The following is an 18,471-nucleotide window of genomic DNA, read 5'->3' as shown; positions in this document are numbered from 1 at the left end:
TATTTAACATTTTTAATATATAGATATACTTCTCACTGTAATTTACAGTTTTATGTATTGTAATATACTGCTGCTGCAAAACAACAAATTTCATGTCCTGTGCCAGTGATATTAAACCCGATTCTGACTCTTTGTATTTGCACAATTTGTTATCTTTTGCGCATTAGTTAACGCCTAAGTTTGAGCGGTCTTTCAATGATTATATTGTAGTTATAATTCTATTGTTGATTTACTGAGTATGCCCAAAAGAAAATGAACTAGGGTTATACATGGTGGCATACATGTACTTTGAACTTTAAAGGTACTGAAATTGAGATGAATATTTATTTAACAAAAAAAGTGGTGTTGAGGTAGAAACCCTCATCACATTTAAAAAATAGCTGAACGTGTCCTTGAAGGGCCATGCCCTGGAGGGCTAGGGCACACTCACTGGAGACTGGAGAATGGAATAAGGGTCCATTCCATTCCTGTCAGGGAGGAGGCTACGTAGCATCCACACCAGGACCAGCAGACTGAAAAACAGTTACTTTCCCCAAGCAGAAAAGTTGATCAATACCTTCACCCACTAACCCACTCCTCCACACCCCCAAACACCACTACTTTATTATTTCCTGTCAGAGTCACCTTATGTACAGACACTCCTGTGCCTAATGTCATTTTATGGACATGCAATCTATCTGTGCATATAAGCTATCTTTTATATTTATATTTATTGTGTTTTTTTTATTATTGCATTCCTTATCATCTTACGTTTTGCTTTCTGCTGCATCAGACATGGACTACCAACTATTTCATTCTTATTTAGACTTGTGTACTGGAAATGACAAAAAATCTTGAAATAATTCAGTTCTTAAATTAGTTTTACTCATTCTTTTTACATTCCAATTGATGCTTTTATAACCACTTTTATACAGTATCTCCCATCCCTTAAATCTCTTCCTGTTTTCCCTCACTGTCTATTTACTGTGGTTCTTTCCCCAGTTCCAAAACCATTCCAGTCCTTGGGCTTTATACCCTTAATCTCACACCAGTTTCAATATCTCTGATTAGCCACACTTCCATCTCATTAACTTTCCTCAGAGCTATGAATTATTTCTTTAAGTGTTCGTCATTTCTTGTATTCTATTATATCTTTGAATCATCAACTCAAGAGATTCTGCAGCTGCTGGAGATCCAAAGCAACACACACACAATGATGGAGGAACTCAGAAGATCAGGCGGCATCAATGGAAATGAACAAACAATCGATGTTTTGGGCTGAGACCCTTCATGAGAACTGGTAAGGAAAGGGAAGAAGCCCTTTTAATCTAGTTTCTCAATCTATCTTACCCAACTCACCCTTCATATTTATTGAGCTTACTTTGTCCAAGTTTAACATACAAGTTTAGAACTGAATTAAATCATAAAGCATTGCCCTAAAGTCCCCTTTCCCATCATTCATTGTGTGCTGTGTCTTATCATGAGGACGTTCCATGACCATGATTGTTCCGGGGGGTGGGGTAGCTAAACAGGTACTACATCTTGCCCAAGGGTGACCTGCAGGCTAGTGGAGGGAAGGAGCACCTTACACTTCCTTTGGTCGAGACATATCTGCATTCCATCATCCCTCTCCCACAAAGCCATTAAGTAATATTGTACAGCTGCACAACACTAAATCTCTACAATAGCGTTTGCATACAAATGTTCATCAATATGGGGAGAGCATAATTTAAAGATGATTGGAGGAAAGTAGAGAGGGGATGTCGGAGGTAAGTTTTTGTACACTGAGTGGTGGGTGCAGAGGAGATTTACCAGGATGCTACATGGATTAGAGAAGATGTCTCATGAGAAAAGGTTGAGCAAGCCAGGGCTTTTCTCTTTGGAGCGAAGGAGGACGATAGGTGACTTGACAGAGGTGTACAATTTGGTAAGCAGCATAGATAGAGTGGATGGCCAGAGACGTTTGCCCAGGGGTAAATGGATAATACAAGGGGCACAATTGTAAGGTGATTGGAGGAAAGTATGGGGGGGGGTTCAGAGGTAGGATTTTGCACGGGGTCATGGCAGAGGCAAATACATTAAGGATATACATTATTTTCCATTAGAAAATAGGAACTTAGGAAAGTTCCTATTCCAAGAAACTCTTAGATAGGCACACGTATGAAAGAAAAATGCAGGGTTATGTAGGAGAGAATGATCTTCGAGTTGATTAAAAAGTTGGCACAACATCGCTGCTCTCCATTCAGACAATGCCTTGGTGAATCTCCTCTGCACTGTCTCTATTGCTAACACATTCTTCCTGTAGTGTGCTAATCAGAACTGTACCCAGTAATTCCAAATGCAGTCTAACCAATGTTTTGTACCACTGCAACACACTTAGAAGAATGTGGGGGATCTCATTGAAACTTACTGAATGTTGAAAGGACTAGATAGGGTAGATGTGGAGAGGGTGTTTCCTATGGAGGGTGCATCCAGAACTAGAGGGCACAGCCTCAAAATTGAGAGCTGACCCTTCAGAACAGAGGTAAGGAGGAAATTTTTTTAGGCAGAGAGTTTTGTATGCCACAGACTGCAGTGGAGGCCAAGTCCATGGGTATATTTAAGGCGGAAGTTGATCATTTCCTGATTGGTCAGGGCATCAAAGGATATGGCGAGAAGGCAGGTGTATGGGGTTGAGTGGGATCCGGGTTTGGGCATGAAGTAATGGTGGAGCAGACTTGATGGGCTGAATAGTCTAATTCTGCTCCCTTGTCTTATGGTCTTTTTGTCTAACATGAAATCACAACTCTTATACTCAAAACCTCAGTCTACGAAGGCAAGTATACCAAATGGATTCTTTATAGCAGCATGAACTTAGCAATAATAAGTTACTTACAGCTTTTTTTATACAGATGATGTAGTTCAACGTGATTTACAATGGGGTGAAGTGCAAACAAGAAAATGAAAATAAAAATAAAAATAAACATGAAAATAAAAGACAAGATGATGCTAGCTAAAAGCAAGGTTAAGTAAATAGGTTATGAGCTGCCATTTAAAAATGTGGACAAAGTGTGAATCTCTTATAGTTTTAGGTATTGAGTTCTACAGTTTAGGAACATCGTTCGAAAAAGCTGACCTGACAATGGTCTTTATCTTCACCTAAAAAGGGTGCAGAGGAGATTTACCAGAATGTTGACTGGATTTGACCTGTATGAACAGTTTGCATGATGACCTTCTCACTGTGTATCTGACAACAATAATCCAATTCTTGAGATTCCAGATGAGAAGGGGGCATGGGGCAGCACAGTAATGTAGTGGTTAGAAACATAGAAAACCTACAGCACAATACAGGCCCTTCGGCTCACAAAGCTGTGCCGAACATGTACTTACTTTAGAAATTACCTAGGGTTACCCATAGCCCTCTATTTTTCTAAGCTTCATGTACCTATCCGGGAGTTTCTTAAAAGACCCCATTGTTTCCACGTCCACCACCTTTGCTGGCAGCCCATTCCACGCACTCACCACTCTCTGTGTAAAAAAACTTAGCCCTGACATCTCCTCTATACCTACTTCCAAGCACCTTAAAACTGTGCCCTCTCGTGCTAGCCACTTCAGCCCTGGGAAAAAGCCTCTGACTATCCACACGATCAATGGCTTTCATCATCTTATACACCTCTATCAGGTCACCTCTCATCCTCTGTCGCTCCAAGGAAAAAAGGCTGAGTTCACTCAACCATAAGACATGCTCCTCAATCCAGGCAGCATCCTTGTAAATCTCCTCTGCACTCTTTCTATAGTTTCCACATCCTTCCTGTAGTGAGGAGACCAGAACTGAGCACAGTACTCCAAGTGGGGTCTGACCAGGGTCCTATATAGCTGTAACATTACCTCTTGGCTCTTAAACACAGTCCCACGATTGATGAAGGCCAATACACCGTATGCTTTCTTAACCACAGAGTCAACCTGTGCAGCAGTTTTGAGTGTCCTATGGATTGGGACCCAAAGATCCCTCTGATCCTCCACACTACCAAGAGTCTTACCATTAATACGATATTCTGCCATCATATTTGACCTACCAAAACGAACCACTTCACGCTTATCTGGGTTGAACTCCATCTGCCACTTCTCAGCCCAGTTTTGCATCCTATCAATGTCCCACTGTAACCTTTGACAGCCCTCCACACTATCCACAACACTCCCAACCTTTGTGTCATCAGCAAATTTACTAACCCATCCCTCCACTTCCTCATCCAGGTCATTTATAAAAATCACGAGGAGTAGGGGTCTCAGAACAGATCCCTGAGGCACACCGCTGGTCACTGACCTCCATGCAGAATATGAGCCTTTGTACACCATGGTTCCTGTACCCTACCATCCTTTCCCTGTCTCATTGGAACGTTGCTACGCAGAACCCCAAGCAAATATCCCCTGAACATTTGCCACATTTCTGCTGTACATTCCCCTGAGAACATCTGCTCCCAATTTATGCTTCCAAGTTCCTGTCTGATAGCTTCATATTTCCCCTTACTCCAATTAAATACTTTCCTAACTTGTCTGTTCCTATCCCTCCCCAACGCTGTGGTAAAGGAGATAGAATTGTGATCACTATCTCCAAAATGCTCTCTGACTGAGAGACCTGACACCTGACCAGGTTCATTTCCCAATACCAGATCAAGTACAGTCTCTCCTCTTGTAGGCTTATCTGCATATTGTGTCAGAAAACCTTCCTGAACACACCTAACAAACTCTACTCCATCTGAACCCCTTGCTCCAGGGAGATACGAATCAATATTTAGGAAATTAAGATCTCCCACCACGACAACCCTGTTATTATTACACCTTCCCAGAATTTGTCTCCCTATCTGCTCCTCAAAGTCCTTGTTACTATTGGGTGGTCTATAAAAAACACCCAGTAGAGTTATTGACCCGTTAGTGTGACGCTTTTACAACTTGGGGTGTCGGTACATGTGACAACAATAAAACAATATCAATCCTGCAAAACTCCAGGAAGAGAAGAGAGAAGGAGCCATAACGAGTGACAGTGGTTTTAGTTTACCCGTTCTAGATTAGTGGAGGAAAATATATCAGCACCTATTCCATCAACCACTTCAGAATATTTTCCAAGTTTCAGAGAACTTTCATCTAAATCACTACTGCATGGAACAAGCATACTGGAGAAGATTAATGCTCAAAGTGTTTTCCTTACCTGATATCCACAGAAATCCATCCGCCGTACACCCTGCGTGGCAGGACAGTGATCTATCAAACGGTTGTACAAATGACCACTTGTTCTTCTTAGTACAGTATCTCTCCACCGTGGGCAGCACTTGCCGCAGTTCATTCCTTCCGCCCACTGCGTACAGGTATTCATCCAAAGTACCGAGCACAAAATGCTCGCGGCAGTTCTTCATGGGAGCAATCTCCGTCCAGGTGTTGCTGCGCGGGTCGTAGCGACATGCGGTCCTGACTGCACAGGTGCGGCCCGTCGTGTGTTCCACCTCCCCGCCCGCCACAAACAGGAAGTCTCCCATGACGGCTACGCAGTGGTGACTTCTCCCCACGGGCATGGGGGACAGCTCGCTCCAGTTGGAAACCCCGGCGATGTGAACGTTCTCCTGGTCTACCGGGTTAAAATACCGCAAGTCTCTCACTTTGCAGATCTCACGTTTCTTGCCACCGATGATGTAGAGGGTCTCCGACTGAAAGCGGGGCTTCGTCCTGATGGTTTGCAAAATGGGCTGTGCATAGATACTCTGGTGGTACGCCAGCGACTCGTTAATGAAAGCCGTGGCTGTTTCACTGGCCTGAACCAGAGGGTGAGTCAGAGCCAGTGCATGAAGCGTGTCAACGTCCATTAAGCCAAAGCGTACATATTGTAATAGTTCACCCATGTACTGATAGCGACAGCCGTGTTCCAGCCATTTCACCGCCAGCTACCAACAAAAAACAAAACAGGCCCATCAGTCTTTCAGAGCAACATGTATCCCAACAGTTTGTTAACAGTCAATAATTGTAACAGTTCAACACAGTAGATTCTGTAGGTGGTGGAAATCCTGAACAACACGCACGCAAAATACTGAAGGAACTCAGCGGGTCAGGCATCTTGTGAATATACCACATTATTATTTACCTGCAGTGCACTTTCTCTGTAGCCGTTACACTTCGTTCTATATTTTGTATTTGTTAGAGTCATAGTCATCGAAAAGTACAGCACAGAAACAGGCCCTTTGGCCCATCTAGTCCATGTTGAACCATTGTCTATTCCCATCGATCTGCACCCAGACCCCTACCATCCATGCACCGATCCAAACTTCTCTTAAACATTGAAATCAAGCTTGCATGCACTTGTGCTGGCAGCTCATTCCATACTCTCATGTTTCTCTGAGTGAAGAAGTTTACCAACTTGTTCTCTTTAAACTTTTGATGTTTCCCCCTTAACCCATGACCTCTAGTTGTAGACTCACCCAACCACAGTGGAAAAAAGCCTGCTTGCATTTACCCTACATATACCTCTCATAATTTTGAATACCCCTATCAAAAATCATCTCACTCTTCCACATTCCAAGGAATGAAGAAGATTTTAGTTTGTTCTACCTCAATGCACTATGTAATAATTTGATTATAATGAACAGTGTAGATATCTGTACTGGATATCTTAACTTAGTTAATGGCAAATAAGGATGTTGATTTATGCCAATAGTATGCTTCTCACTTCAGCTGAAACTGAAGTCACACGGATCACACTGATCACACGGATCACACTGATCACACGGATCACACTGATCACACGGATCACACAGAGCACACTGATCACACTGATCACACGGATCACACGGATCACACGGATCACACTGAACACACTGATCACACAGAGCAAACTGATCACACGGATCACACTGATCACACGGATCACATGGATCACACTGAACACACTGATCACACAGATCACACTGATGACACAGATCACACTGATGACACAGATACACTGATCACACAGAGCACACTGATCACACGGATCACACTGATCACACAGATCACACAGAGCACACTGATCACACTGATCACACGGAGCACACTGATCACACGGATCACACAGAGCACACTGATCACACGGATCACACTGATCACACGGATCACACTGAACACACTGATCACACTGAACACACTGATCACACAGAGCAAACTGATCACACGGATCACACTGATCACACGGATCACATGGATCACACTGAACACACTGATCACACAGATCACACTGATGACACAGATCACACTGATGACACAGATACACTGATCACACAGAGCACACTGATCACACGGATCACACTGATCACACAGATCACACAGAGCACACTGATCACACTGATCACACGGAGCACACTGATCACACGGATCACACAGAGCACACTGATCACACGGATCACACTGATCACACGGATCACACTGAACACACTGATCACACTGAACACACTGATCACACAGATCACACTGATGACACAGATCACACTGATGACACAGATCACACTGATCACACAGAGCACACTGATCACACGGATCACACTGAACACACGGATCACACTGAACACACGGATCACACTGAACACACTGATCACACAGATCACACTGATCACACAGATCACAGTGATCACACGGAGCACACTGATCACACAGATCACAGTGATCACACTGATCCAAAGTCGGCAGCAAGGCTGGAATGAGGACTGCAACATGGTTGCCCTAGAGATACACAGACTGGGTGCTGGTGAGTGCAATTCTTGGCAGCATTGTTGAGAATTCTTTACATGAGTTCACTCACAATTGAAGGTGCAGGATGCCAATATTGGCCTTGCTGAATTCATGCAGATTTTTGTACAATGCTGGAGAGGCTCGGCAGTTCAGGTAGCATCTATGGAGGGGAATAAATGTTGCTATTTGATTATGTGACACATTATCAAAAGCCTTTCCCGGTTTATTCCTGCTTGAACCAGTCTGGCCATTCTCCATTCTCCTCTGATCTCTCTCATTATCATGGCATTTTGGCCACAGAACTACCACTCACTGGATGTTTTTAATTTTTTTTTGCACCATTCTCTCTAAACTTCAGAGGCCGTTGTGCAAGAAAATCCCAGGAGATAAGCAATTTCTGAGATACTCAAACCATCCCACCTGGCACCAACAATTATTTAATGGTCAAAGTCACTTAGATCACATTTCTTCCCTATTTTTATGTTTATTCTGAACAACAACTGAACCTCTTCACTATGCCTACATGTTTTTAATGCATTGAGTTGCTGCCACATGATTTGCTGATTAGATATTTGCATTAATGAGCAGGTGAATAGTTGAAGCTAATAGATTGACCACTGAGTGTAGATAACAAATAAATCCTGCAGAACAGTGTTATGAATGCTAATGAAAATCAAAATCAGTTGAAGTATGTCATTCTTGCCTGCTGTTGAAAGAAAGCAAAATGTTACATTAGAACAATATGAAGTTTGTAAACACAAAGGATCCTGCAGATTTGAATATTCAGAGAAACTTTGACTGTTTATTCCCCTCCATGGATGTTGCCTGAATTGCTGAGTTTCTCCAGTATTTTGTGTGTGTTGGCATAAAGTATGTGGCTTAATTATATTGCTGGGACTTCAAAGTGTTTCACATCGATTCGAGATAAAACAAAAATAGAAAAACATACTTTTTTTTCAAAATTACAACATTCACTTTGATGACAAAAAATATTGAACAGAAATTGCATTAGTAGATCAATAGCTGATGTATTGCATTATGTTAAAACCAATCTAAATGAGTATTGTGCCCTTGTCTATTTCAAAAGTTGTCAAATAAAGCCTAGTTCAAGCCCATATTAATATTTCCCCCAAGGAATTACAATGAAATGTTTGTCTTTGGTTCAAGAGTTGTGCTTTTACCAACATACATACGGCACGATATTACTAAAGCCATTGTTACAAATATAGGATAACTTTTAGCTCAGAGTCAGAATCACTGATCTACTGTATGTTGTGAAATTTGTTGTTTTACCACAGCAGAACAGTGCAATACATAAAATATACTGTAAAGTACACTCAGTGACCACTTCATTATGCAACTCCTGTGCCTAATACTGTGTGTATGTCTGTGGTCTTCTGCTGCTGCAGCCCCTCCATTTAAGGGTTCAACATGTTGTGCGTTCAGAGATGCTCTTCAGCATATCATTGTTGTAATGTGTGGCTATTTGAGTTACTGTTGAGTCAATCTGGCTATGCTCCTCTGACCTCTCTCACTAACAAGACATTTTCACCCACAGAACTGTTTTTCATTCTATTGTACTGTCATTCTCTGTAAACTCTAGAGACGGCTGTGTGTGAAAATCCCAGGAGATCAGCAGTTTCTGAGATACTCAAACCACCGCATCTGGCACCAACAATCATTCCACAGTCAAAAGTCACTAAGATCACATTTCTTCCTCATCCTGGTGTTTGGTCTGAACAACAACTGAACCTCTTGACCATGACTGCATGCTTTTATGCATTGAGTTGCCTCTATGTGATTGGCTGATTAGATTAACAAGCAGGTGTACAGATGTACTTCAGTCGGTGGCCACTGAGTATGTATATGAAATTAAAGAGTAGGAATGGTGAGGTAGTGTTCATGGCTTCATTGTCAATTCAGAAATCTGATGGTGGAGGGGAAGAAGCTGCTCCCATGGCTGAAATGGCTAACACGAGAGGGCACAGTTTTAAGGTGCTTGGAAGTAGGTGCAGAGGAGATGTCGGGGTAAGTTTTTTACGCAGAGAGTGGTGAGTGCATAGAATGGGCTTCCAGTGACCGTAGTGGAGGTGGATATGATAGGGTCTTTCAAGAGACTCCTGGATAGGTACATGGAGCTTAGAAAAATAGAGGGCTATGGGTGACCCTAGGTAACTTCTAAAGTACAGTACATGTTCGGCACAGCATATATATAGCTAGGGTGCCTACGACTTTTGCACAGCACTCTATTTGTTATCACAGAGCGGACAGCGAGTTTGTAAATCTGGCGGGAGCAAAGGCAGTCGGAAATGGTGAGAGAGGAGTGCTGCAAGGGTCGTGGGACAGGTGGCAGAGAAGGAGTGCCAGGGGCGGGAGATAGCACCCGTGCAGACACACTCAGCCCTGAGACACCTGGCAAGGTCTCCCTGTCCACTTCTCACTCTCAGTCCACAATAGAGACCCACATCAGAATCAGATTTATCATCACTCACACACGTCGTGAAATTTGTTTTTTTTTGTGGCAGCAGTACAATACAGTACTGTGCAAAGGTCTAGCTATATATATATGTGCCTAAGACTTATGCAAAGTATTGTACATTATCTATTTAAATCAGATCTAATGTTTCAATTAGATTTCTCCAAGTGGAAACTAATCCCCCTCTCCCCTCTCCCCCCTCCACCTCATTCTCTCTCCCTCCCGCTCCCTCCCCCTCTCTATCATTTATATTCATTCATCTGCACCTTGTGGAACATCAGGCAGCAGCCCAGCACTGATGGATAGTGTGTAAGGAGCTGGCCTAATTCAAACCTGTGACCACTGGCCTTGAAGTCCAGTCCAGATTCCACTATACCACCGGCCAGCATATATATACATATTTCTTTCATGGACTCATTGTCCTTTCAGAAATCTGATGGTGGAGACATCAGTTTGCATTTGGAGAGATCTAACTGAAACATTTGATCTGATTTAAATAGATCATTCACCTCGCTGCCAATATACCCTGTATTGCATTAAATTAACATAGAATTGCTTTTAACATCAACCTTTGTTTACCAACAGAAAGTTTGTCAAAATAAATCAATGCCTACAATGTTTAATAGATCTCCCCAGGATATTAGTACATTGGACAGATGTGATTTATTACCTTTAGATTGGTGAACTACTCACAGCACTGTGTTTAGGCATTGTAAACCCACATTCTCCAATGTAACTGGTGTCATCTCTAGCGAGAGGAGGGAGGGAGAAATGAATTCAAATGGGGAACGGCAACATCATAATGGCCCGTTATTACACTGACAAATCTGTAGATTTTGCTTTACTTTTTCATCAATTTTTCCCTCTGTTTTTCTAAAGAGACTGTCGCCCTTGCTGGCACACAGTTCTGTTAGCACCAATTGCAAGTGACAGTCTCACTGAGTTTTAGAAACCTCCTGAAAACAAGGCGGCCAATTCAGTCCATCATATCCCTGTCAATCTCAGTCAACTACTTCACATTTTTCCCATGATCCTTGACTATCAGCTTTGTGATCTGCTAAAGTTTGTCTTTTCAATCCCCATTATATATACCCTTTATACCCGAAGTATTCTTTCAGCTCTTTTAAACCACACAGAGTATTGTGTTCAGTGCTGGTTGCCTCAATATATGGATGTGTAAGCTTTAGAGAGGGCACTGAGGAGATTTACCAGGACGCTGCATGAATTAGAGGGCGTGTTTTAGCAGACTCAGTGGAACAAATGGCCTAATTCTGCCCCTATGTCCATAAGAATGTCTTATGAGGAAAGGTTGAGGGATCTATGGCTTCTCACCCTGGAGGATGAGAAGTGAATTGATAGAGGTGTATAAGATGCTAAGAGGCATTGATATGGTGGACAGCCAGAAACTTTTTCCCAGAGCAGAAATGGCTAATACAAGGGAGCACAAATTGAAGATGATTGGAGGAAAGGATGGTGAAAAATCAGAGGTAAGTTTTTTTTTTACACAGAGAGTGCAAAGTGCATTGAATGTGCTACCGGGGTGATGGTAGAGGTAGATTCAATAGCAGTTTTTAAGAAATTCTAAGATTTCTGAGAGAAAAATGGATGGCTATGGGGGGAGGGAAGGGTTAGAGAGAATTAAAGGGTCAGTAGAACATCGTAGGCCAAAGGACCCTGTACGATGCTGTAATGTTCTCTGTTCTTTGTGCAGCCTGGACAACATCACATAGTTTAGCACCGAGTCTGAACTAATCCGGAGACCTCAGCAGCTGACGGATTATATGACATTACTCTGACTGCACTACTTCAATGTACAATGTCTTGGAAATGTTATGGTTAATTGCTGTATCATTGAGGCTCTTCTCACACACAGCAGCTCTCCAGTGAGTCAGGAAAATTACTGGAGCTAAGGGGACTTCGTAGCAGGATTTAGTATGATGAAATGCAGAGATCAGCAAGAAGGGTAAAATTTCAGTAGAAAAAGGCAGCATTTCTCTGGTGAACAACAGGAATTCTGCAGATGCTGGAGTTTCAAGCAACACACATCAAAGTTGCTGGTGAACGCAGCAGGCCAGGCAGCATCTCTAGGAAGGGGTGCAGTCGACGTTTCAGGCCGAGACCCTCCGTCAGGACTAACTGAAGAAAGAGTGAGTAAGGGATTTGAAAGTGGGAGGGGGAGGGGGAGATCCAAAATGATAGGAGAAGACAGGAGGGGGAGGGATGGAGCCAAGAGCTGGACAGGTGATAGGCAAAAGGGATATGAGAGGATCATGGGCCAGAAGGCCCAGGGAGAAAGACAAGGAGGAGGGGGGGACCCAGAGGATGGGCAAGAGGTATATTCAGAGGGACAGAGGGAGAAAAAGGAGAGTGAGAGAAAGAATGTGTGCATAAAAATAAGTAACAGATGGGGTATGAGGGGGAGGTGGGGCCTAGCGGAAGTTAGAGAAGTCAATGTTCATGCCATCAGGTTGGAGGCTACCCAGACGGAATATAAGGTGTTGTTCCTCCAACCTGAGTGTGGCTTCATCTTTACAGTAGAGGAGGCCGTGGATAGACATGTCAGAATGGGAATGGGATGTGGAATTAAAATGTGTGGCCACTGGGAGATCCTGCTTTCTCTGGCGGACAGAGCGTAGATGTTCAGAAAAGCGGTCTCCCAGTCTGCGTCGGGTCTCGCCAATATATAAAAGGCCACATCGGGAGCACCGGACGCAGTATATCACCCCAGTCGACTCACAGGTGAAGTGTTGCCTCACCTGGAAGGGCTGTTTGGGGCCCTGAATGGTGGTAAGGGAGGAAGTGTAAGGGCATGTGTAGCACTTGTTCCGCTTACATGGGTAAGTGCCAGGAGGGAGATCAGTGGGGAGGGATGGGGGGGGGATGAATGGACAAGGGAGTTGCGTAGGGAGCGATCCCTGCGGAATGCAGAGAGAGGGGGGGAGGGAAAGATGTGCTTAGTGGTGGGATCCTTCGTCAGGGTCTCGGCCTGAAATGTCGACTGCACCTCTTCCTACAGATGCTGCCTGGCCTGCTGCGTTCACCAGCAACTTTGATGTGTGTTGCCCAACCACATTTCTTCCATTTCACTCACATCTGCCCTCACCCCATCCTCCCGTCACCCTGTCCCACTTGTCCTCACCTACCACCCTATCAGCCTCTGCGTCCGGCACATAATTCTCCAGAACTCATGCCATCTCCAACGGGATCCCACCATCTTCCCCCCGCCCCCCCACTTTCTGCTTTCTTCAGAGATCGCTCCCTACACAACTCCTCTGTCCTTTCGTCCCTAACCACTGATTTCCCTCCTGGCACTTATCCTTGCAAGCAGAACAAGTGCTACACCTGCCCCTACACCAGCTCCCTCACTACCATTCAGGGCCCCAAACAGTTCTTCCAGGTGCGACTATACTCCAACTGTGAGTCTGTTGGGGTCATCTACTGTATCTGGTGTTCCCGGTGTGACTTCCTGTATATCGGTGAAACCCGAAGTAGAGTGGGAGACCGTTTCACCGAGCACCTATGCTCCATCCTGTCAGATATATATGTACCTATAGATGTACAGTGAAGAGCATTCTGACAGGCTGCATCACGGGCTGGTATGGGGGGTGGTGGGAGTGGGTGGCCTACTGAACAGCACCGAAAGAAGCCGCAGAGAGTTGTAAATTTAGTTGGCTCCGTCTTGGGGACTTGGTCTACAAATTACCCAGGACATCTTCAGGGAGTGGTGTCTCAGAAAGGCAGCGTCCATTATTAAGGACCTCCAGCACCCAGGGTATGCCCTTTTCTCACTGTTACCATCAGGTAGGAGGTACAGAAGCCTGAAGGCACACAGTCAGCAATTCAGGAACAGCTTCTTCCCCTCTGCCATCTGATTCCTTAATGGACATTGAACCTGTGAACACTACCTCACTTTTTAAATATATATTATTTCTGATTTCGCATGATTTTTGATCCATACATTTATTGTAATTGATTTACTTTTTTTCTTCTAGATTATGTATTGCATTGAACTGCTGCTGCTAAGTTAACAAATTTCACAACACATGCCAGCGATAATAAACATGATTCTGATTCTAATTCTGAAAATGTGGGATTTCCCAGTGGCCACCTATTTTAATTCCACTTCCGATTTCAATTCTAACACCTCAGTCCATGTCCTCCTCTACTGGTGCGATGAGGCCACACTCAGTTTGGAGGAGCAACACCTTGTATTCCATCTGGGAAGCCTCCAACCTGATGGCATAAACATTGATTTCTCGAACTTCTGGTAATGCTCCCTCCCCACCCTTCACCATTGCCCATTCCCATTTCCCTCTCTCATCTTATCTCCTTGCCTGCCCATCACCTCCCTCTGGTGTTCCACCCCTCTTTCTTCCATGATTTCTGTCCTCTCCTATCAGATTCCCCCTTCTCCAACCCTGTATTTTTCACCAATCAACTTCCCGGCTCTTCACTTCTCCCTTCCCCCTCCCAGTTTCACCTTTCACCTTGTGTTTCTCCCTCCCTTCTCCCCACCTTGACTCCTCGTCTTCTTTTCTCCAGTCCTGATGAAGGTGCTTGGCCCAAAACGTTGACTGTATTCTGCCTGGCCTGCTGAGTTCCTCCAGCAGTGCATGTATGTTGCTACTGAAGGACTTAGACAGATTAGGAGAATGGGCAAAGAAGTGGCAGATGGAATACAATGTTGGGAAGTGTATGGTCATGCCTTTTGGTAGAAAAAATGAAAGGGTTGACTATTTTCTAAGTGGAGAGAAAATACAAATAACTGCGGCGCAAGGGGACCTGGGAGCCATGAGGAAGGCAATGTTAGCACTCATTTCAAGAGGACTTGAATATAAAGGCAAAGATATAATGTTGAGAGCTTATAAAGCACTAGCGAGGCTTCACAGAGTATTGTGTGCAGTTTTGGGCCTCTTATCTACGAAAGGATGTGCTGAAACTGGAGAGGGTTCAAAGGAGGTTCACGAAAATTATTCTGGGATTGAATGACTTGTCATATGAAGAGTGTTTGATGGCTTTGGGCCTGTATTTACAAGACTTCAGAAGAATGAGGGATGACCTCACTGAAGCCTATTGAATGGTAAAAAGCTTTGAGCTGGCCTGTGTCAGCAATGGAGGGCTGTCCGTGTGTGTTAGTGGGTGGGTGACTGTTCTGAAAAGGGCTTGTTTTGCAGTTGATATCTTGTTTTGTTTTGTTGTTGTTGCTGTTGTTGTCTGTGTTGTATGGCTTCACTTGTGGGCTGCCCTCAGCACATCCTTGGGTGTGTTGGTTGTTAACACAAACAAAGCATTTCACTGAAAGTTTTAATGTACTGTACATGTGACAAATAAATCGGAATCTGAATCTGAATTTTTCAATACATTACATAAATAGAAGTTTCAGTGGCAATATAGCTGAAGGGTGTTAATCGAGTTATGGAAGGAAAGTTGAAGACAAGCCTGCCCATTTCACTTCAAACCACCATTCTGAGTTTACAGTGAAATATCAAGAAGCTGTAAATACAGGAAATCTCTCTGCCTCTCTGCACAGGTCCGGCAAAGAACTTTAAAAATCAGGAAGCTTTTCAATGGGAATCATTGATTGGAATACTGCACGGATGCAACAGAAGCATTCCTGTGCAGATCCGGGAAAGAACTTTAAAAACCCAGTCTCTATAAAGGAAAGAGTTATCACCTCGCGGAACGGTCGTTGTGGGAGTGGTCATTGTCGGAATAGTATAAGGCGGAGCTTTGGCTAAACAAGGCTTTGGCAAGAAGTTCAAGTTCAAGTTACTTTTATTGTCATTTCAACCACAACCGCTGACAGTAAAAACGAAACAACGTTCCTCCAGGACCATGGTGCTACCTGAACCAACACAAAACTACACTAGACTACCTGAACCAACACAAAACTACACTAGACTACAGACCTGCACGGGACTACATAAAGTGCACAAGACAGTACAATAATTAATAAACAAGACAATAGGCACAGTAAAGTACAAATTACAATATAATAGTTGGTGCATGGCCAAGTGGTTAAGGCGTCAGTCTAGTGATCTGAAGGTCGCTAGTTCGAGCCTCAGCCGAGGCAGCGTGTTGTGTCCTTGAGCAAGGCACTTAACCACACATTGCTCTGCGACAACACCGCTGCCAAGCTGTATCGGCCCTAGTGCCCTTCCCTTGGACAACATCGGTGTCGTGGAGAGGGGAGACTTGCAGCATGGGCAACTGCTGGTCTTCCATACAACCTTGCCCAGGCCTGTGCCCTGGAAACCTTCCAAGGCACAAATCCATGGTCTCACAAGACTAACGGATGCCTATAACAATAAATGATGTAAAATGTAAATGTAAATGTAAACATTGTTTTAGCAGAAATTGAGAAAGAGATGAGCAAAAATTGCAAAGGGAGTGGAGTGGTGTTCAGTTGAGTGAGTGTGTGTGTGTGTGTGTGTGTGTGTGTGTGTGTGTGTGTATGTGTGTGTGTGTGTGTAGGTTGGTGTCAGACTGGACTCTCTGGGAACTGAGGAGTCCGGGCGGAAACAAGGTAAGTAGGTAAGTTCATTCCTTATTTCTTATTCTGAATGAACTCTACAGAGAATAGGGGTTACGTCCACAGAGCCAGTGTTTTGTTCTGGGTGTCAGATGTGGGAATTCCAGGAGACACCTAGCCTCCCCGATGGCCATATTGCACCAGGTGCATTGAGATGTAGCTCCTTAGAGACTGTGTTAGGGAACTGGAGCTGCAGCTCGATGACCTTCGGCTTGTTAGGGAGAGTGAGGCAGTGATAGACAGGAACTACAGGGAGGTAGTCACCCCGAGGCTACAGGAGACAGATAAATGGGTGACTGTCAGAAGAGGGAAGGGAGGGCATCAGATATGGAGAGCACCCCTGTGGCTGTCCCACACAATCATGTATTCCAGTTTAAGTACTGTTTTGGAGGGCGGGGGGAATGACCTACCTGGGGAAAGCCACTGGCACTGAGCCCGACCCTACAGCTCAGAAGAGTAGGGAACTGAAGAGGGTGGCAGCAGCAATAGGGGACTCCATCGTCAGGGGAATAGATAGGCGATTCTGTGGGCAGGTGAGATCTGTATAAAAGGGATGGGTTGCACTTGAATCCGAGGGGGACAAATAGTCTTGCTGGCAGATTTATTAGAGCTGTTGAGAGTGGTTTAAACTAATATGGCAGGGGGATAGGAACCAGTATGATAGAGCTGAGGATGAGCCAGCAGGTTTACAAGTAGATGATGAGTGTAATGTGAATGTAAGGAAGGACAAGCCGGATACAAATGTTTACAGAGCACAGAGTTAAATTGTACCAAAGAGGCAAAATTCAAAAGGGCGAAGTATGCAGGACTGAAGGTGCTGTATTTAAATGTGCGTAGCATTCGGATTAAGGTGGACAAACCTGTGGCACAACTAGAGATTGGTTGGTATAACATTGTGGGCATCACTGAATCGTGGCTGGAAGAAGGTCATAGTTGGGAGCTTAACATCAAAGGATGCACTGTGTATTGGAAGGACAGGCAGGAAGACATAGGCAGTGGTGTGGCTCTGTTGGTAAGAGATGGAATTACATCTTTAGAAAGAGGTGACATAGGGTCAGAGAACGTTGAATCTTTGTGGGTGGAGTTAAGAAACTGCAAGGGTAAAAAAAACATTATGGGAATCAGATATAGGCCTCCAAATAGTAGGAAACATGTGGGGTTGAGATTACAAAGGTAGCTGGAAAAGGCATGTAATAAGGGTATGGCACAATTGTAATGGGGGACTTCAGCATGCAAGGGGATTAGGAAAATCAGGTTGGTGTTAGATTGCAAGAGAGGGAATTTATTGAATGCCTATGAAATGGCTTTTTAGAGCAGCTTGAGCTTGAGCCTACTAAGGGAAAGGCTATCTTTGATTGTGTGTTGTGTAATAACCCAGATATTATTAGGGAGCTTAGTGTAAAGGAACCTCTAGGAGACTGTGATCAAAAAATGATTGAATTCATATTGCAATCTGAGAGATAGAAACATAACTCACATGTATCAGTGTCGCAATGGAATAAAGGGAATTACAGAGGCATGAGAGAGGAGCTTGCCTCAGGTTAATTGGAGGAGGATATTGGCGAGGATGATGATAGAGCGGAGGTAGCTGACATTTCTGAGAATAATTCACCAGGCGCAGGACAGAAATGTTCCACAGAGACAGAATTTCACAAGCGTCAGGGGTAGGTAACCATGGCTGACAGGGGAAACTAAAGACTACATAAAAGCCCAGGAAAAGGCATGTAAGGTAGCAAAAGTGAGCGGGAAGTTAGATGAA

The 18,471-nt window shown here is 44.0% G+C and overlaps 1 protein-coding gene across 2 annotated transcripts in view; it reads right to left on the bottom strand.

Annotated features, from left to right (window-relative positions):
* Positions 1-18,471, bottom strand: part of klhl32 (kelch-like family member 32) — a 283,337-nt gene that overhangs the window by 72,049 nt on the left and 192,817 nt on the right. For both annotated transcript variants that reach the window (XM_072279440.1, XM_072279447.1), the window contains exon 8: positions 5,165-5,891. In XM_072279440.1, coding sequence (XP_072135541.1) covers positions 5,165-5,891 — 727 coding nt within the window. The remainder of the gene's footprint in view (positions 1-5,164; positions 5,892-18,471) is intronic.

This window comes from Mobula birostris, chromosome 2 (genome assembly GCF_030028105.1).
Source record: "Mobula birostris isolate sMobBir1 chromosome 2, sMobBir1.hap1, whole genome shotgun sequence".
Lineage (NCBI taxonomy): Eukaryota > Metazoa > Chordata > Chondrichthyes > Myliobatiformes > Myliobatidae > Mobula > Mobula birostris.
Note: the sequence above shows the minus strand (reverse complement) of the source record. Positions and strands in the feature narration are given on the sequence as shown.